This window comes from Molossus molossus, unplaced genomic scaffold (genome assembly GCF_014108415.1).
Source record: "Molossus molossus isolate mMolMol1 unplaced genomic scaffold, mMolMol1.p scaffold_m16_p_20, whole genome shotgun sequence".
Taxonomy (NCBI): Eukaryota; Metazoa; Chordata; class Mammalia; order Chiroptera; family Molossidae; genus Molossus; species Molossus molossus.
Genome location: NW_023425356.1, coordinates 14,307,378 through 14,327,828, shown reverse-complemented (window position 1 = coordinate 14,327,828; position 20,451 = coordinate 14,307,378). Strand labels below are relative to the sequence as shown.

The following is a 20,451-nucleotide window of genomic DNA, read 5'->3' as shown; positions in this document are numbered from 1 at the left end:
AGAGATCCAGGCAGGACAGCTGCACCCCGCGCCTTCTCCCAGTTCTTGCCTATTAAGGTAAGAGTCCTCGCAGGAGCGCGGGAGGGCCGGGAGAGGGTCCTTTGGAAGCGGCCTCGGCCAGTGTGCTCGTCTAGCGCCGGAGAACCACAGCCCGCAGCCGGGCGCCCAGCTTCAGGGCTTCCTCGGGTTCTACTTATCTCTCCACCCTAGGCCACCTTCCTAGGTTTCCATAGCCACCGGGGCACGTTCCATCACCGCAGGCCTCAAATGTATCTTTGCACAGGGCGCTGATTAAGTGGGTCTCCGGTCCCCAGTGGTCGCTTCTTCCTGGCAGATGCTCGGATAGCCACAGGGAGCGGGGCGCCTGCGGGGTGCGTCGCTTAGCATCGAGAGAGAAGGAGGCGGTCCCCTCTTTCGGGGAGAGCGACGAATGTGCTCCTACTGGCTGCGACGGTGCCCCCACCCCTCGCCAGCCTTACAGCTCTGGGTCTTCCTGAGCCCTCTCTCGCCCCCTGCCGGGCTCCTGCCCCGCCCCCAAAGGCCCCGCCCAGGGCCCCGCCTCCCTCCCTAGCGCTCCGCCCCCTCCCCGCCGGCTCCCGCTGCTCCCGGCGCTCAATCGCCAGCCTGGGGACTCCGGATCCAGCCGCCCGGGCCGCAGCATGGGGCGCTTCCGCGGGGGCCTGCGGTGCATCAAGTACCTGCTGCTCGGCTTCAACCTGCTCTTCTGGGTGAGACCCGGGGCCGAGAGGGCCGGGCACGGTTTGGGACCAGGCGGGGGCATGGGGCCGGGGTCCCCCGGGAACTGATCCCTGTGGCGCGTCAGAGCCAGGCTCCAGGAAAAGGCAGGGTGTTCCAAACGGAGGAGGTAAGAAAAAGACAGACAAAGAGGGAGAGGAGGGATGGAGAAGGAAAGAGAGAGATTGAGCAACGAGCAATGATGAGAAGAGGGGAGACACCGTTGGCTCTGCCCTTTGAGGAACCTCTCCGCCTGGGTTTTCATCTCGCAGCTGATGACTCCAGGTGCGGGGACTCTAGCCTCTCTTCACATCCTGAGGGGTCGGCTCCCCTCCAGCGATGCACACCCCCTTCTCACTCTTCTTCCCACTGGAGCCTAGGCCTGGCCAGGGCGTTGGAGAGGAGCCCCTGCACCGGGGCTGCCGGGGGCTGGTGCCCCATCTGAGTGTGTGGACTCACATGGGGGAGAAGGGAGGGTCGTCCTTTTTCTGAGTATTAAGGAGGGGTCCAGCTGGATCAGGGGAGGTGGTGATGCTCTTGTGTGAAGAGAGAAGGGAGGGGCAGCATCATCTCCCCCCACCCCAACCCGCAGCCTCTGCTACATACTAATGCTCCCAGGGATGATCTCATTCAACTTTGCATTGAATGAATAATATTCTGGGGATTAGTGGTCCACAGAGAGCCAGGGCCATGACCCTTGTCTTCTATATTATTGAGACAAGACTAGGGCTAGACCATCCCTAGATCCCTGGATACCCTATCTCAGGCCCTAAAGGACTGTGAGACAAGATCTGAAAATTGTCTTGTCTGCAAATTCCCTCATGGACTTTCTGAAAAGAATGTTAGCCAGAATAACTGCTCAGATAGACCTAGAAGGAAAATAGAGGTCTTATTTTGGGTGAAGACGTTCTTAGAGCCAGGAGGGAGTGGCAGGGGCCTGGGTGTTTTGAAACAACTGGAATGGAGGAGGTGGTGGTTGTCCTAACTGCTCTGGGGAGGTTGTCTTCCTTTGCCTTCAGCTAATTAATTATTGAATAATGGGCTCTACTTGTGTCTGCCAACCCATTATCCCAGGTGCCTGGATGACTCCAGCAACCCAAGCTCTTAGAGGCCAAGTTGCCATCCTCACTCAGCATCCTTCATCAGGGGAAGGTGTGAAGGAGGTGGCCTGGAGACAGCCCTGAATTTTAAAAATACACATGGCTTTGTGCACCGGGGCATTTCCACCCAGCATACTAGAGGAAGGAGCAATATTTCTAAAGGTCTTTATGCTGTGCTTTTGAATAGTCTGTCTTAAGGGTTCAACTGTTCGTTATAAATGTCATGCTTCAGTGACACCCTTCACTCTCACTCCTTACAATTAAAAAAAAGTTGTATATGAGCCTGAGAAAGAATTCTGAGGCTGAGTTTGATGCCTGTTTAGTGCCTGACACTGTGCCAGCCTTTCCAGGGATAATAGGAGGCAGTGTTAAATGTTTTCAGTGTGTCAGGGACAGTACTGTGCACATTGCATTCATTATTACACCGAATTCTCACAACAGTCCTAACGTGCATGCTATTATTAACCCCATTTTTACAGATGAGGAAACAGAGGCTTAAATAAGTTAGCTTGCCCAAGGTCACACGGCTGTTGAGTGGCGATTCAAAATCCACCTACTTGCTGCTCATCCCTGTGGTACATTACATTCCTAACCTGTGGTTCTCCAAGTGTGTTTCCTGGACCAGCAGCATCAGCAGCTCCTGGGAACTTATTGGAAATACACATTTTCAACCCATTCCAGGCCTGCTGAATCAGAAACTCTAGGGGAGGGACTCAGAAAGCTATTTTAACAAGCCCTCCACACAATTCTGATTCATGCTCAAGTTTGAAAGCCACTCTGTTAAGCAGTTATTAAATAAGCATTATAAAGATAATTTATACATATATAAATATGAATAAGTATACATGTAATTTATAAATATAAAACACTGTTCTCTAAGCTGCCAATCTAGTTGAGGAAGTGAGACCAATGCATACAGAATAGCAACAAACCAAAGGGACAGTATAAAATCAAGTGACAAATTTCACACTTCTGACCAGAAATTCAGTAAGGAAGTAGGAAGAAAGCAGCGTCTGAGTGCCTAGTGGGGTCAGATGTGACCTTTCATATATGTCATCTAATTGAGGAGATTAGCAAAAGGTTCACAGCAAGTGAGGGGTCAGGAAAGTTCTCCTAAAGAAGGGGTTTCTAAGCTGAACAGAAGGACGGGAGGAATGGAGGTGGACAGAGATGAGGGGGTGACCACCGCCTTTCAGCTGAGGAACAGAGCAAGGCTGTGCGTGACCACTGTCTGAAGATCCCACGCAGGGTGTGCTTGAGCGATTAATTCTGACTTCTAGTCCTCTGTTTTCTCATCTGTACAATTAGGTAACAGAGTTGTTGAGAGGATTAAAAGGAAATAAGGGAAGTATCTGAGCTCACCTTCCTATGAGCCTAGTACACAGTAAGTGCTAAAAAAAAATGTTATTATTGAGTGCCTGGCACATAGGAAGCATTCAGTAAAAGTTAACTCTCTTTCCCTCAGTGTTGGGGAATAGTGTATATTTGCCAAGCGACTTGTCGCTTGTTTTCACTTGAGGATAGCTGTACATTATCTTCTCAATCTGTACTGTGGACTTTCCCCACTGGAACTTAGAGCTCTCTGAGAGCAGGAATGTTTTTTTCTGTTCATGGTTGTATCCATGTCTAGAAAAGTAGCCAGAACACAGGAGGCACTCAGCACAGTGCACTCAGGCACTCTGCAGAATGAGTAGAATGTGCAGGTGAGGGGCCTGGTCAAATGGTCTTCCCAGTTCGCATGGATCATCAGTTCTCATCTGTATCTGGAGGACTGCGACCCTCTCTTCCTGCTTATTTCCTACTGATTTGTTCTGTGTTCGCACAGACTGAGCCCAGGAGGGGAATAAGGGGCTTTCTGTCTCCCGATTCCATGGTGGTCGTGGGAGAGGGGAACAGCATCTTGGAACAACAGCCCTCACAGGCAGCCTTCGCACATCTGTACTCGCACATCTGTACTCGCGCAGCCGAGGGAAAGAGGCGAACTGAAGCAGGTGCCTGAGGACTTAGGGGAAAGCGATCGTTTGGGGTAAACTGTCTGGGTATCTGCCTCCACTGTAACTGAGGGAGCCTGATTCCAGAAGAGCCCCACCCCAGTTTCTGAAGTTGTTTTTTCCTGGTTGGAGAGTTTTGTGGGTAGTTTGGGGAAGGGGCAGAGGGTGGGAGGCAGTTTTCCTGGAAAGAGAGATGTCAGCTGTGACTTCAGTGTAATGTTTACACATACCTTAGATGCTGTGCACCTGCCCTTCTGAGGCCTGAGGTCCCCTCTGTGACAGCACCCTTCCTGTCAGGAGCTCACCAGGAGGCAGGCACAGAGCCGGGCTGGGATAGGTTTTGCATTCTTCATTTTAACAAGTCGATGTGCAACCTCCTCTGGCAGGTTGGTTTAAGTTTCCTTAAGCTGTGCTCCTGATTTTATAAACACTCAACTCGACCCTGCCAGGGCCCGCACCACACTCCCTGGCACAGGGCCACCGGCTATAATCACCGCTGAATTTTAAAAACCAAAAGTAAAGCCTAGCCAGGAACCCCGCTAACTTAATATCTGTTCTCGTGGTTGGTGTCTAACATGAAAGAAACCCTTCCCAACATTTGTCAGGTCTCAGTCCGGACACTAGAATCAAACTGCACAGCACAGTCCCATGCCTCGCACTGAAATCACCATTATTTTTTCCTCCGTTGCATAGCAATGTAAGTAACACACCACAGGCCACCGAGCCACATAGGTTGGTTTAAAGAAAAACCTGGGCACTGTTTATTCCTTGGTTTGTTGTTGTACGCTTAGCGTTTTCCTATCATTGTGCTGTGCGAGCTGCTCGGGGTTACCCACCAACAGGAAGCAGGACCGTTCATTGTTGAAAGTCAGATGCCATATATGGCTTGTTTGAAGTTGCTTTCTTTCCTTCTTACCATGATTAATGCAGCTTTGGGCTGACGCTCAGTGAGCCTGACAGGTGCCGTTAGGAAAGACGGCGTCACGTGGCCTTGGGCGTGGAAGATGCTGGAGTCTGCTGAAGCTTACAGAGGTTGCTTCCTCCTCTTTCCAGACTTCTGTCAAACAGTAACTGCAGGGCTCTGACCTGTAAGGAAGACTGGTTTTAACACCTGAAGAAAGTACTCTTTGGAGTCCACCCAAAAGCTACATCACCCTGGAAGGCAGATAGGAATTTCCTCAGCCTTGCTGTAGGATAATCTTTATTTCTGGTTTCTGCCAAGGCGGGAAGAGGGTGGCAGTGGCCAAGGCTGCCCTAATGTGGGTGAGAGGGCCTAGTGTTGGGAGGGCAAGGACCCACTGATAGGAGTGTCTGCAGGGGCTGGAGCTCCAGTCAGTCATCCGGCAGACCTGGGGCCGGTCTAGGCAGCATGGCAATTCACATCCAGGACTTCAGAGCCTGGCGGGTGACATGGCAGCGCACTGCCTGGGGTTGTTCCTGGCTGTACTATTTACTTGCTAGGGAAACTTGGTTAGTAAGTTGTTTAGCCTCTGAGCCTCAGTTTTCTCATCCATAAAATGGACATGATCGAGTACCAACATCAATCTATGGTCTTTGTGCAGCTACAATGAGTAAATCTATGTAAAGCTGCAAGTAGGTACATGCGCATAGTGAAAACTCAGTAACATAAGGTATTAGTGGAGGTCGTATTTAAACACTAGAAGTACAAGTGGGAAAGTACAATCCAGAATCCGAGAGGTTCATATAGGTAGAGAGGAGTGGGGAACAGGTATCCTGGTTCTAACCAACCAAACTAACTGGCAAGAACCTCGCAGCTCATCAGGGGCATGGAGTCAAAAGGAGAGATTCCTTCCTCAGCAGTTGTCACTCAGCAAGCGTGCGCTGACCACCTACTACGTGCTCGCCACTCTGCCAAGTGCTAGGCGCTCAAAAATGATTAAGACACAGTTCTCTGGACCGCAGGCCGACGCTCTAACCGCTGAGCCAAACCGGCCAGGGCGAGACACAGTTCTTAATCTTGAGACACTTGTGCCTTTCTGTCTGTCAAGTCTTGGCTCCCTGAGGGCACGGAGTGCCTGTGCTGGTCACCTCCTCCCGTCCCTCAGCGCCCAGGAGAGGTTCAGCGGTTACCGGCATGGCCCCTGCCAACAGGGCTGCGCACTGAGCCCAGCACAGGAACTGCTTGCTGCCCCCTGCCCTGCTCCATGCTGCCAAGGGGAAGCCAGTGGGAGGCAGTGGGAAACCCTTCGGTGACCAGCGCCTCGCAGCCTTTCCTGTGGACACAGATCACCTAGGAATCTTGTTCACACAAATATTCTGAGTCCACAGGTCTGCGTTGCTGACACCCCCCAGGTGGCACGTGCTGCCAGTCTGGGGAACACACTTTGAGAACACTGGTTGCGGTGTGGCCTGAAGAGGTCGAAGACCCGCTGGTGGCTCCGTTTCTGAGTGGGACAGGGAGCGCCCTTTCTCTTGGCTGGCTCACCTGGCTTCCCTTCATCCCAGTTACCATTTTCCATTATTGTTTTGAGACTTTTTTTTTACATTAACACTTGATGGTTTCTAGAGATACCAGGTGGCCACCTGTCCATTGACCATTGCATTTCACTGTGTAATTCTAGAATATCACCCATGCAGGAGCTTTAGGTCTCCAACCATGTGTGACAAACGAGAACATAACCTCCATCTGCCACCTTAAAATGGACAGCTACTATCACAACAGGGCTGTTCTCTATACTGACTACTGAGGGAACTCGTGTCATAGTCACTAGGGAATTAAAGAGAAGGAACTGAGAAAGGCCAGTCAGGTGAGAGAATCAGATGGGCTGAGAGTGTATCTTACAGATGAGTAGGGGGTACCTGGGCCTGCCTTCTTCATCCTCTTTGGATTTCATTGCTAACAAAAGTAATAATGCTAATAAAATCCATATGATATTTTAGTGGACCAAGTGCTTTCATATGCATTAGTCCACTTGATCATGAATCACAATAATCCCTTGAAATAACATAATTATCCCCATTTTACAGACGTGGAAGCTGAAAATCGGGCACAGTAGGTGGTATGTCTAAGATCAGAGAGCTAGAGAGAAGCGAGCCAGGATTCACACCCAGGTCTTCTGATTTAAACCCTGTGTTGTTTTCAGTGTGTTCACTTCTGAGGGCCCGGGGAATACAGGTATGAGAAGTGCTCCCAGCTTGGAAAATGTGAAGCGTGTGACCAGGGAGGCATATCCAGTGTGGATTTAGCCTTGATGCATTCCAGAAACGCAGGTGCAGAGAGATGCGTGAGACACGCCGGAGCAGCTTACGGCCCAGGAAAGGCGAGACGGCCATTTCCACTTAATTTCACTAACAAACACTTGAAGAGTAGTTACCATTATATTCAGATAAGCTGTGTGCTGGCTGCTCTACATTTTGTATCTTTAATCCTCTCAGTGACCCCGAGTTGTTGTCACCCCCACTTTACATGTGACAAAACAGGGAAACTTGCCCAGGGACTCAGAGCCAGCCAGTGACAGAGCTGGGCTTCCGTGTGTGGCCCCAGACTGTGCTTTTAACCGCTCCAAGCCTGCAGCTCCCGGGAGAGAAGGTTGAAGCTGGGCTGCGTGTGAATTCTAGACTCTCCAATATGGGGGCTATGCTATCAATCACATGAGGCTATTAAAACTAATTAGTATTAAAAGAAATTTAATATTCAGCTCCTAAGTTTCACTGGCCACATCTCAGGTGCTCAAAATCATCGGTGGCTAGTGGCCACAGTACTGGACAGCCCAGAGAGAGAACGTTTCTGTTTATATCATTGAGAAAGTTCTATGGGATAGCTCTTGCTTAAATATAGTTATTTCTCTAATAAGTTATTTTTTCCTGTTTTTATCTTATTGGGTCTTGGGAAAACTAAAACCGAAGGGAGAGAGGAAACCGTTTCTGGAAAGGGGCAGTGGCCAGGCCGGCTGAGGAAGCTCGGGGAACTCCACCTGTCGTGGAGAGTGTGGGGCTGACACCAGCATTCGCAGGGGGAGGCAGGAGGACTAAGCTGTTGGTACCATGGGAGTGGTGTTTCCTTTCTTGAGTAGGATTAAGTTTCAGTTTGAGTGTAACCCTAGCGACCCTACCAGCATAGTAACACTAAGCAGCCAGCGCTCAGTGTTCTGAGTAACGTGAACTCATTTAATCTCTCAGGGCGGCACTGTTATTACCTTCACTTTGCAGCTGAGGAAGCTGAGGGTGGGAGAGCTTAAGTGACTTGCCCAAGATCACAGACTGGTGAGTGGAGAGCCTGATGCAAACCCAGGATTGCCCAGCGCCCCGTGTTCATCTGCTACAACCACTCAGCACACATCAGGGAACAGGTGCATGTTTTGTTATCCTGTCTAAGGGCACCAGTATTCAGTGCAACACTCACAAGAGGTAATATTTTTCTAGAAGAGCAGTTGGCAGATGTTCCAAAGTATGTGCCAAGCCCTGTCCTCCCCAACATAACAGTGATTGGGAAAGAGTCAGCTGATAAACTGGAGAATGAGGCAGGGCTGGCAGAGTCCCCCAGTGGGGCAGGGACAGGGACCTTGGAAGCTGCTGCCACTCACCCAAGGAAGCCCCCTTGCGTTCCCTGTGCATGCTCGAATCTGTCCAGTCCGCCGTCAATGGCCTGGCGCTCCCTAACTTCATGACCACAATGGTTTCTGGTAAAATTGCTGTTAAGAAAAATCTCTTTGGAACACCCACAAGACTTGCATGATTTCTACTGGATTCTATCCAAGCTAACTTTTAAATAAACAAAGTGGTTTGGCTTGTTTCAATCTAACCTGAGTTCTACTAAAACATTTTTTTCTCCCATTGTCTCTCTGCGGTGACAATCATTGTTACTGATAGACATTTAAGAATCCTGCTTATCTGCTTAAGGGTAGTTCTCTTAAACTTTTTTTTAATCCTTACCCAAGGATATGTTTTTATTGATTTTAGAGAGGCAAGAAGAGTGAGAGAGAGAGAGAGAGAGAGAGAGTGTGTGTGTGTGTGTGTGTGTGAGAGAGAGAGAGAGAGAGAAACATCAATGTGAGAGAGAAACCTCAATTGGCTGCCTCTCGAATGCGGGGATCGAACCTGAAACCTGTGTATGTGTCCTGACCAGGAATCAAACCCTCAACCTTTTGGTGTATGGGACGACACTCCAATCAACTGAGCTACCTGGCCACCCAGCCAGGGCTCTCAAACTACCTTGAAAGATATTAGGCGAAGCCCAGCTGGTGTGGTTCAGTGGCTCAGCATCGACCCAAGCACCAAGAGGTCACTGGTTCAATTCCAGGTCAGGCACATGCCTGGGTTGCAGGTTCGATCCCCAGCACAGGGAGTGCAGGAGGCAGCTGATGGTTGTTTCTCTCTCATGATGTTTTTATCTCTCTCTCTCTTTCTCCCTCTCCCTAACTCTCTAAAAATCAATAAAACATATTTTAAAAGAAGAAAGATATTAGGCTATTAGATAAATATTGTTAAATGTCCTGTCTTTGTTGATATAAGCTCGAGATAGATGAGACGTCACCGTAGTCAGTAGCCCTCAGGTAAGTGTTTACTCAGTGGGGAGCCTGGGATGAGAGGCAGCTGGAAGCTGCCAGGAGGAATCCAGGAAACACGGGGATCTGTGGCCCTCCGTCAGTCCCCCCAGGTGAGGGAAAGCAACCTGAGTGACTTGGCAGATTAGATTTTAGTCCTCCGTATATTTGATCTTCACTGGATTAAGCCATCTGCTAATAATTCACTGGAATTATTAGCCAGTAGTCTGTGACGTTTATTTTGCTGTATAAAGAAAACTATACAGCTACCATCTTTCTCCTAATTCTTGCTGATCTCTCCTCTCCTCCTCCTTTCCCTATGTTTCTTTAGGAAAAGGCATTCTCCGTAACCATGGAATAAATACACACACTTTCCACTGTTTATATTTAGGCTGTCAGCTTGCTCATTCACTCAAGCTTTTCATCAGGTTAGTTCCTCCCCTGAGCTGGGTATCCCCCAGCACCTCGAGACCGCCTCCTGGCAATGTCGCTTGACCCAGGCAAGTTAACTTTATAACAACCTAACCAGAAGAAGGTGTGTTTAGCGCAAATGTACAGCCTCGTGTTCTTTCTGAGATGCGTAGAACACTCCTGGTTCTGTCGTGGTTTAGAGTGCAGAACCCTTCCATCAGTGCAGAGAATTAAGCACTGGTTGATTTAAAACTAGATCCTTACCTGCAGGAAGTCTTTCAGGAATTTCTTAGCATGAGCTGTTCTTAGAAAATCATTAGGAGGAAAATCATAGGGGGAATCAGAACCACAGGTATCTCACCAGTGCATTTCCACGTGACCAGCCGTCTCCTCACAGGCTGCCAGGGTCCTCCCCCAGTTCCACCTCGCCTGGTCCTGCTGTTGAGACCAGGGCAGCCAGCTTCCCCGGAGCTGGTTTTGCATGGATGTCCTGTGGCATTCAGCTGCTGTATTTTTTTTACAAGATCCTTAATTTTGAGAACAAGCCATCTGAATCCTTGCCTTACTCTTGCTGCAGGCTAGGATGGAAATGTTGGGAGCCGGCTTTGCTCTTTGAGAAAATCCGTATCATCTTCCAGAGCAAATGTGCTGCTACCTTACTCCTGCTGGCAGGGTGAGGCTCTGCTGCCCTCGTGGTGTCAGACCGTGGGGTGCAAGCACATCAAGACTCGTGAGAGCTCGTTATAGGGTCCATCGGGATGGAATTGCCACCAAGAGCACGTATTAGCTTAAAAGTTTGTAATGGAAATTGTAGGGTTGCAGTGTCATTTACAACTCTGTGTGACTTCATCCCAAAGAAGAGAACTGCAAATGAATTGGGTCTTGTAAACACATGGTATTCCCCCTGGAGAAGCAAGAATCCAGTATTAACTATTCATCCTTTCTCCCGGGTGCAGCGTGTGTATTGCTATAATTATACTAAATGTGCGCATGCTTCTGCCTGTAAAAGGCATGTATGGATTGATTCTTCGTGTCCCTGTGTGATCTGAAGCACATCCCTGCCAACAGGAGACACAGAACCGACACTGCACACTCTGGTTCCATTTTGTTTTTCTGTGGGAAAGTGTGCTGAGTATATTCTACACGTGTCCACACCGTGCCTTCCGGGCTGTCTGCACAGTGTGTTCCGGGTGCAAATGAATTTGAAACCAGTACATTGGAGGTATTCCTTTGAAGGGGCTGTGAGGGAAGTTGTTCGAAATCGCTGCTGTCAGCCTGCCTTTGGTCAGGTTGCCATAAAATAAATAAAACATAAATGCCATTCGTCGGGTGGCTTAAACAACAGGAATTTCTCAGTCCTGGAGGCTTTAAGTCCAAGATCAAGGTGCTGGCGGTTTGGTTCCCGGTGGGAGCTCTCTTCTTGGCCTGCAGATGGTGCCCCCTGTCTGTCAGATGGAGGGAGCTGGGGAGGGAGAGAAATACAGCACTAATCCCATCACGAGGGCTCCACCCTCCTGGCCTCATCTAAACCAGTCACCTCCCCAAAGCCCATCTCCAAACACCACCGCATTGGGGGGTTATGACTTCAACATAGGGATTTGAGGGGAGGGGCACGGTTCAGTCTGGTACCTTCCATTCACTCCTTCAACAGAGGTCTGTTGGGAGCCTTCTCTCCAAGGCAGAGGGGTAGATGCTCAGGACACAGCAACATAGACCCTGACCCTGCCTTCATGCAGCTCAGGGCTTACTAAATAAAATAAAATAAGCCCTGGCCAGTTTGGCTCAGCAGTTGGAACGTCGGCCTATGGACCAGAGAGTCCCTGGTTCGGTTCCCACTAGGGGCACATACCCAAATAAATAAATAAAATAATTAAATAATTACAGAAATATTTAAATAGAACTGGTTATAGGAGACATGAAGACAGGTGCACACTGGTTATAGGAGACAGGAAGACAGGAAACCAGGCGGGCTTCCCAGAGGAAGAGACATCGGAGCTGAGAGCTGTGTGTCCGTGTGAACCAGGTGGACAGGGGGAGCTTCCTTAGCGGGAGCAGGGGCCCCACGCGGGAGAGAGACCTGAAACTGGTAGCGCATCTCAGGACAATGAACTGTGTTCCCATCAAGGTAAAAGCACATGCTGTCTGAGAACCTCCCCAAGTGATGCTTTTTACCCAAAGGGGAGCTTTCTGCCGTGCTTAGTCATCGGAGAGCAGAGCAGCATGTTTGCTCTTTGTGGTCAGGGTTGGCCAGCCTCCTGGTGCAGGGCGGTGGGGGTGGGTGGGAGCTGGGCAGACTAGAGGTCTCTGAAGTGATATTTGCATGTTTGTCTCTTTACACTCCTTTCCCTCCAACTTAGCGCCATCCTAAGAGCCATGTTTGTGATTTCTCAAACTTCTTTAAAGTGAAAAAAACATGCCCTTAAGATAGAACATTTCATTAGCAATCCCAGGAAAGTAGAAATAAATGCAGTAAAATAAAATTGAAATGTTAACAAGTTCTGCTTCTTGCTGGATGACTTGTGTCTGGCAGGTAGCCATTTCTCAGAGGAAACTTTCTGTCCACCTCGTTGCTTTAAATGCTTTCTAATCAGGTCTGTGTCCTCTCTTCTGCTCCTATAGTCTTAGAACACAAACTGTCTTCTCTACAAACATGTGCTTACAATTTGCAACATTATGTCCTGCGAACTCTCTGGAGTAAAAAGTTAGCTACTGAAATAACTTGTCAGTGAAAATGCAGGATGTACCTGTATCTGGTGAGCCCCTGTTTAATGACGTGGATTTATATGTCATTGTCCCTGTCGTTGCTATCTCTTCATCTTTTTTTCTTTCTATTTTACTTCTTTCCTCTTTTTAAATAGCGGGCACAGCTTTGCCCTCAGCGTCCTGGCTCATCCCGTTCTCTGAGAGCCTAGCACGCAGTGGGTGCTGGGAAAAGAAGTGATGACACAGAGCACCATCTGACTTCCTGGCGGGTACTGTGACTGATTCTCACCTGCAGGGTCAGTGTCCCTCTGGACTACCCAGCGGGGTCAGCTTCTCCACGGGCCGAGACCCTCCGGAGGAGGACCGGGGTCTTCCTGACCTCTGGATGCATGGCTCCTGGTTCACAATACATGTTCATTAAGTGACATCGGAGGCCAGCTTAGGCTGCTGTATGAAAAAGCCCATTCCTAGAACAACGAAAATATTTCTGGTGATAATTACCCCAAAGCTGTGGGGATTGGGACTGGCAGCTCGGCAGCCCTCAGCAAAGTTCTTCAGGCACAGGAGCGGGTCCTTCATGGTCCTCACTGCTATCACCCCCTAGCATCCCCCTTGTCAGCCACTAGTGTCCCCCCGCTCACCGCCCCTGACGTCCCCCCGCGGCCTTCAGCCACTCAGGGCTTTACCTTGGGCTCCTCACTGTGCCTGGCATCAGGTCGCACTCCTGACTGTCCCCACAGAATGAGTGGCTCCCACCTCCCCTCCCTTCCAGGCTCAGCCCTGGGCTCCAAGACCCAGCTACGTGTAGAAGCCGTGAACCACGGTTGCCCCAACTCACCCTTCAAGCCCAGGCCTGGCCTCCCCCAGAGTCCTCTTTCCCCAACAGTGTTCCAGGTAAGGAAGCCAAGTCCCTCCTCACACTGTCCACTCCTTCCCCGCCCTTCCCTGCACAGGGACTTCCAACTTATTCTTCAAGTTATAAATCAAAATGGACAGTCTTGCGTGGACCGCGGTTGTCCCTGGACAGCGTGAGCACACCTTCCGAGTCAGGCCCAGAGGCGTGTCCTTGTCATCACTGTTCCCTGATGCCTAGCATGGTCCCTCAGGGACCACGGATGATCCCCTGATGACAGGGAGGGAGGGAGAGGAGATACAGATGGAGACAAGAGAAGGAAAGGGACAAAAAAGAGGTAGCCTGTCGTTCCTTGCTTGTTCTGACACTGGCTGAGGGGCAGTGTTGTGGCTGAGATTAAAAAGAAGCACTGGTGGGGGCTGGGGGCTTTGATCTAGAAAGGTTAAAATGTAGGGTTTGAGGGGGCTGCAGGCTTCCCACGGGTCATTCAGGGGCCTTTTCTTCCAGGGGATGGGCCACAGAGTGATGGGACTCAATGACAGTGTCCTGCTCACTTTGTTCCTGACTGGGCTAGACTTGGTGTGAATTTTTTCAAGCATTTCTAGTAGAGCCACCGAAGTCCGGCGAACACAGAGTCACTCAGAGCCGCAGGAGCTGTCAGGGCTGTGTCTGGCCCAGTGGCACGGACTTGTGAAAGAATGCACAACGGGAAGAAGAGGAAAGGGAGGACATGTATTTTGTCTTTCCCCATAGACAGGGACGGGATCCAGGCACTAACTGGCAATACCAGGGCCAAGTAGAGAGAGTGAGTTGCTCTTTTATTGGGAGCTTTGGGAGGACAGGGCAGATGTGCCGGGGGCGGGGGGGGGGGGGGCTTCTTATCTCTTCTTTGGCCTGGGAGAAGGAGAAGGAATGTGGGTGGGGACTGCAGAGTCTGGTCACCAGTGAGTCACAGCCACGGGTCCAGTGTTGTTCATCTTTGCAGATGTCAGGGGTCCCCCTTGTCCTCAGGTCGGGGGAATGGACAGCGTTCCCGAGGTAAGCTGAGGCGCACACCTCCCGGCCAGGGCAGAATGTGCTTTTCTTTCGTCAGAACAAAGCAGCCACGGTCAACATTGTAAAGGATGATTAACATTTTTCTAATTATGGCTAGTGCCCCACTAGGATTAGTTTTCTTACTCTTCTAATATTTTCTGTTAATTCTAACATTCCTTCCGGCCCCTTTCAGTTGGGTAGAAAGGCGGTTTGAAGGTGCAGACACCCGCCAGCTCTGTGTTTAATCACCAGTTGCTTCTTGAAAGAAAGAAAACCCTGCTTTCTGTCCTTACAGGAACAGCCAGTTGAAATGAACCCTTTTGGCCACATGGTCTCAGTCGTTGCCACTTCCCAGACAGCGATCGCTGTGTCGCAAGCAGCCTGGGACCTGCGGGGCCCTCCCCAGTGTCCCTGCCTCTGGGAGCAGCTGCAGGCGGAGGATTCCCTCCACACAGTGATGACATTCAGCTAAGCCACAGTTTCCTTGACTCGGGAGGAAACCCGTGTGGTTTGGGGTTGGCGGGCGTGGATGAGCAAAGTGCAGATATTTTCTCATTGTCCCGTGGCTTTAAATTGCAACCTCTCTTTTAATTTTCCATTATGCATCAAACACATCTGTGCCAGCAGTGGACAAATGTATTCCATCTGGGAGGATGATCCAGACAGCTATAAATTAGAGTTTGTGTACAGAGATGCCAAAAATGTGGCCGCGTGGTAGGGTGTCCCTGGGACCAGTCGCCTCTTCCACAGTCTGCTGGGTGGCTGCAGGCCCTGGCCCGACTTCTCTGTCAGTAGATTTCGGCCTTGTGTTTGGAAACTCTCCTGCCATCAAGTCGCCACGGGGCGGGCGGGCTGGGGAGTCTCTGAGCTCCGTGGGCACGGCAGTCCTGGGCAGCCTCGGCGGCTCCGGGGATGATGCTCTCCCAAGGGCATCACGCTCTCCTGTACCTGAAACAGCAATGACCTTGAAGCTGGTTTCCTCCTAAACTAAAGCACAGCCCAAAAAAGCTCTCCCCGCTTTGTTGTTTTGTTCTCCCACTTTGTCTTCATCGAGCAAACTACCACATCATGCTTTTAAAAAACAACATTTTTAAACTTATAAAAGTAATATGTGCTGAATGCAGAAAAATTAGAAAATACAGTGAAAACAAAAAGTCACCTGAAATGCCACCCTTCACAGGTAAAGATCGCTAATGTTCTAGCATGGTTTTTCCACGCCATGCTACTCTTTTTAAAAATGCGAAACGTTTTCATGCTGGTTGAGCCGGTTCCTTCGGCTGCCCCTCACATTATCCAATTAGCGCTTTCCTCCAGTACTGGAAACTTTGAGTTGTTCCACATCAGAGACGCCAGCTGGGAGCACTCTGCCCTCGAGCCCCTGAAGTCACCCCACACTTCTGAAGGACCTGGCCACAGAGGGAACTGCCTTGAGGGGACAAGGGGACAGGATAAAGTCCTCATATAAATCCAGCCAGATAGCCCAAAGGGTAGTGCCAGATCTTACAAATAGCCCCCGAGATAGAAGGATCCCGTGTCTCTGCCGACCCCTGCCTTGGATATCATTTTTCCTTAGTAAACCTCTACCTCGCTGACTATGTCCTGCTGTCTCCCTGTTGGGGCAAGGGCAGGCTCTACCCTGTTGCCTGGTGACAGGCCAGGGCAGCCCAACACTAACTGGAGGGGTTGGCAAAACCAAGGGTCTATTTTTACATCACTGCTTCCTTTCCCTTGGTGCTTGGAGTCCTGAGGGTGCCCAGGGAACCTCTGTGGATAATAGACTGATACGAGGAAATTCGAGATGGGTGTTTGTGAACAGAGAGGATGCTGGGGCTGGAGGCTGCTGGAGGCAGTTGGGGCAGTCCTGTGGTGGCAGACCCACAGTGGCAGTCTTTTTTTTTTTTTAATCCTCACCCGAGGACATTTTTTGATATTTTGTTCAGATAGAGTGGGCGGGATAGAGAGAGAAACATCAACGTGAAAGGGACACATCGAGTGGCTGCCACCCACACGACCCAACCAGGGCCAGGGACAAACTGCAACCGAGGTACATGCCCTTAGCGGGAACTGAATCCGGGTCTCTCCGGACCACATGTCAATGCTCTAACCGCTAAGCCCAACTGGCCGGGGCTGCAGTGGCAGTCCCGCGGTGGCAATCCTGCGGTGGCCGTCCCGCGGTGGCAGTCCCACAGTGGCCGTCCTGTCCTGGCAGTCCCGCGGTGGCCGTCCCGCGGTGGCAGTCCTGTCGTGGCAGTTCTTGAGTGGCAGTCCCGCTGTGGCAGTCCCACAGTGGCCGTCCTGTCCTGGCAGTCCCGCGGTGGCAGTCCCGCGGTGGCCGTCCCGCGGTGGCAGTCCTGTCGTGGCAGTTCTTGAGTGACAGTCCCACAGTGGCCGTCCTGTCCTGGCAGTCCCGCGGTGGCAGTCCCACGGTGGCCGTCCTGTCCTGGCAGTCCCGCGGTGGCAGTCCCGCAGTGGCCGTCCTGTCCTGGCAGTCCCTCGGTGGCAGTCCCGTGGTGGCAGCCCTTCAGTGGCAGTCCCGCGGTGGCAGGAAGGACTCCCAGCGTGGTGCAGAGCCTCACGCAGGGCCGAGAGGGCGCAGGCGATGACTCTGCCAGCTGCCCGCCTGCCCCTCCGCTGCCCACGCCAGCCACTCAGCCTCTCCATGAGCTGCATGGCACACAGACCGTGCTTTTTCAGAAAATTATTTTTTCCTTTCTCACTTTCCATGGAAACTCAAAATAGCAACCAAAAAAAAAAAAAACGGTCAAGCTCCCTCCCTGCCTGCCAAACCATCCACAGGCAGTGACGTGAGGGGGGCCCGGGGGGAGGGCCCAGCGGCCTCAAACCGCTCTCCCTGGGCACCTGGAACACAGGAGGGAGGCTGGGTGGTGTGCTTTCTTCCCATGGAGAGAAGCGGGTTTCCCTCAGGTCGTGGAGTTCATCTGGCTCCTGGTGACCCAGCATCTGAAACACAGTCCCCTCTCTGTGTGGTGCTGGTCAGGAGGTCCAAAGTGCCCATAGGGACAGGAGGGCAGGGCACAGATGCCTTCCAGGGGCCGTTACTAGCAAGTGCTTGCTGAGGTGCCCCCAGGCAGCACAGTGCCGGGCGTGCCCCACGCGCCAGGGCAGCCCACAGCGCCTGGCAGAACGGGGAGAACTCCAGTTCCGGGCCCCTAGCACTTCATGTGTCCCCCCCACCCCCGACCCCCCCCCCCCGCACCCTCCCACCCCCATCCCCCACCCCCCCCACCCGTGAGACGGGAGATGCACCTCCAGCCCCCAGTATCCTGGGCCTCTGCTCTCTCCTGGGGCACACACACCCCCTCTGCTCTTTGTCAAGCTCCCTTGTTTACTTTTCCAGCTGGCCGGGTCCGCAGTCATTGCCTTTGGACTATGGTTTCGGTTCGGAGGCACCATGAAGGATTTCTCATCAGGAGACAAGTCCCCAGAGTATTTCTACATGGGTGAGTGACATCAGCGTCCCTACGCTTTAGTGAGGGCTGCCCGAGGGGCCTGGAGCAGCCCTGTCCCTGGACTCCTGGGGACAGGAAGGGACAGAGGGAAGGAGAAGCCTGTGCCCTGAGACTTCACAGGGCCTATGGGGGGGGCACTGTGGTCCAGGCGGGGGAGGGGCCGGCCACCCCCGCCGTTGGTCCCTCTGCTCTCCAGAATCAGGGAGACCGGTGCATAAGACTAGTACTTCTTTCAGCCACTTCAAGGAAAAAAGCCCAGAATGTAACTGCAGTCTGTTTCCAAAGAATTAGCAACTCCCTGCTGCCCTGAGTGAAGTGGGCGCCCACAGCCCGTTACTCGTCCATCGGGCGACAGGGCCCTGCAGAGCCAGGGTTTTAATTTGTGGTCTTGTATTTTTTAATTGTCTATGAGAGAAACAGAATTCAAAATGAGGAGACATCACAGGGTTCGGAGGTGCTGATGTCAGTCCTTCTGTGACAAGGGACTGTAGAGGGCGGGGGGGAGGGGAGGGAGGGCAGGGAGGGAGGGCAGGGGAGGGGGAGAAGGGGAGGGAGGGAAGGGAGGGAGGGCAGGGGAGGGGGAGAAGGGAAGGGAGGGAGGGCAGGGAGGGAGGGCAGGGGAGGGGGAGAAGAGGAGGGAGGGGAGGGAGGGAGGGCAGGAGAGGGAGAGAAGGGAGGGAGGGGAGGGACGGAGGGTAGGAGGGAGGGCAGGTGAGGGAAGGCAAAGAGAGAAGGCAGGGGAGGGAGGGAGGAGAGGGAGGGCAGGGAGAAAGGGCAGAGAGGGAGGGGAGGAAAGGGCAGGGGACGGGCACTCACCACCACCCTCCAGCTGTAGGAAGGGTGTGAGGGGTGTGGAGTAGGGTGTAGCCTCCCAGATGCCATAAGTGGGCTTGAGCATCCCCCCTGGGATTAGAGCCCTCTCTCTCTCTCTCTCTCTCTCTCTCTCTCTCTCTCTCTCTCTCTGCTTCCAGTCCTCTGTCCCTTTTCTCCTGCAGCTGAGTGCACCTGGATTCTAGATTTCAAAGCGCCCAAGACCACTGTCAGTAGGGGTGAGGGCCCTATGTGACCTGCTGCCGCAGGTACACTCCAGCTGCCTGTGGTGACCTCTGTGCTTGGGGTGAAGCAGAATTCTGCAGAGGTCCTTTGCTCCAAACCCCAAATAGAGCAGAGCGCTTCCTGGGAGGGACCAGCATCCAGGCCCCGCTCAGCCAGGGACTGTGGTCACCAGGGCCCTCTCAGCAGTGTTCCCTCCTCTTCCACACCATCCCCAAGCCATCCCTCCCCTGGGAGAGCAACAGATTGCAGAGCAGACTTCTAAGAGGAAAGTAACAAAAAAACCTACTAAAAGATGGAGAGCAATAAGGAATCCGTTTCATCACATCTTAGATGATCTTTTGTAAACACCCAATTATCTTAGGTTCCACTAAGAAAAGAAGAAATGCTGCCCTTTTAACTAACATACCATAAAATATGCATCCTAATGTCAGAAACATTCAAATGTAAAATTGATGAAATGTGGTAGAAGTGCGGAGGTGGGGACTCTCCAGATTTAGCTAAGGGTTCAACAGCGTCATCAAGGACCCAGATTTTTTCACCTTTCTTTTTTTTTTTTGGTACGTGCCCTTAGCGGGAACCGAACCCAGGACTCTCTGGTCCACAGGCCAATGCTCCAACCGCTGAGCCAAACCGGCCAGGGCTATTTTTCACCTTTCTCCTTGCCACCCTCAGGACCTCAGACATGACCCCTCAGATTGCAAGACAGCTGCTGTGGCTCCAAACAGCATGTCCTCGTACACAGCATCCGAAGGAGAAAAGAGGAAGTTTCACCTCATGTGGCCCTTCCTAGGAATGAATAAAACCTTTGTCAGGAGTCCCCCAGCAGACTTCTTGCAGCTCATTGGCCAGAGTTGCACTGTGTGTTCATGCCTGAACCATCGTGGCCAAGAGGAGAATTGCTGTGACTAATCGGAGTCACCCTGGGCCTGGAAAGGGGCCCGGGCTCCCCAGAGGGCCTCTGACACTTAGACAGAATCAGAGTGTTTTTCTACAAGAAAGAAGCAGAGGAATCTGCCATCCTGCTTGACACTGCAATGCTCCTGCCACACAGTTTCCACGTGGCCCCCACCCTCCATCCAAAATCTAACACATTTAGCATATTCTTTCTTCCTGGAGGAACCCCTGTCTCTGAAAACCTCCTCAGAAGTGTTCCCCTCTCCCCGAGCAGACCCCACGTGCCCCAGAACAAGCTCAGCTTTGTCCTTGGCCTGTACCACCTCCAGGAACCTTCGCGTTCACCCCAGGGACACAGAGGAGCAGTCAGGGAAGGGCAGAAGGAATGCCTCTTCCCTCATTAGACTGATATTCCAGGACCTGCTCGTTTCATAACGGTTCTGCGATGTCTAACTCCGTTTTGGCATGGTCACAACTCTGCCCGTTGCATTAACCGCCGCAAAGTGTAATCCAGTTTTCAGGGGATTCATGCCTCTGCGGGTGTATACGACATATACAATAACCAGTAGCAGACCAGAATCTCAAGCACATGTGAAGTGCTACAGACACGAGACCACTGAGTTTAGCAGGAGAGAGAACACTGCAGCTGGGTAAGCCTGGGGTGGAGGGGGCTTGAATGGGGCTCGGAGAGAGGTTCCA

At 51.8% G+C, this 20,451-nt stretch overlaps 1 protein-coding gene across 1 annotated transcript in view; it reads left to right on the top strand.

Moving 5' to 3' along the window:
* The first annotated feature begins 617 nt into the window (after positions 1 to 617).
* Positions 618 to 20,451, top strand: part of TSPAN2 (tetraspanin 2) — a 45,513-nt gene continuing 25,679 nt past the window's right edge. The window contains exons 1-2 of the mRNA XM_036273363.1: positions 618 to 728; positions 17,691 to 17,793. Coding sequence (XP_036129256.1) covers positions 660 to 728; positions 17,691 to 17,793 — 172 coding nt within the window. The 5' untranslated portion in view covers positions 618 to 659. The remainder of the gene's footprint in view (positions 729 to 17,690; positions 17,794 to 20,451) is intronic.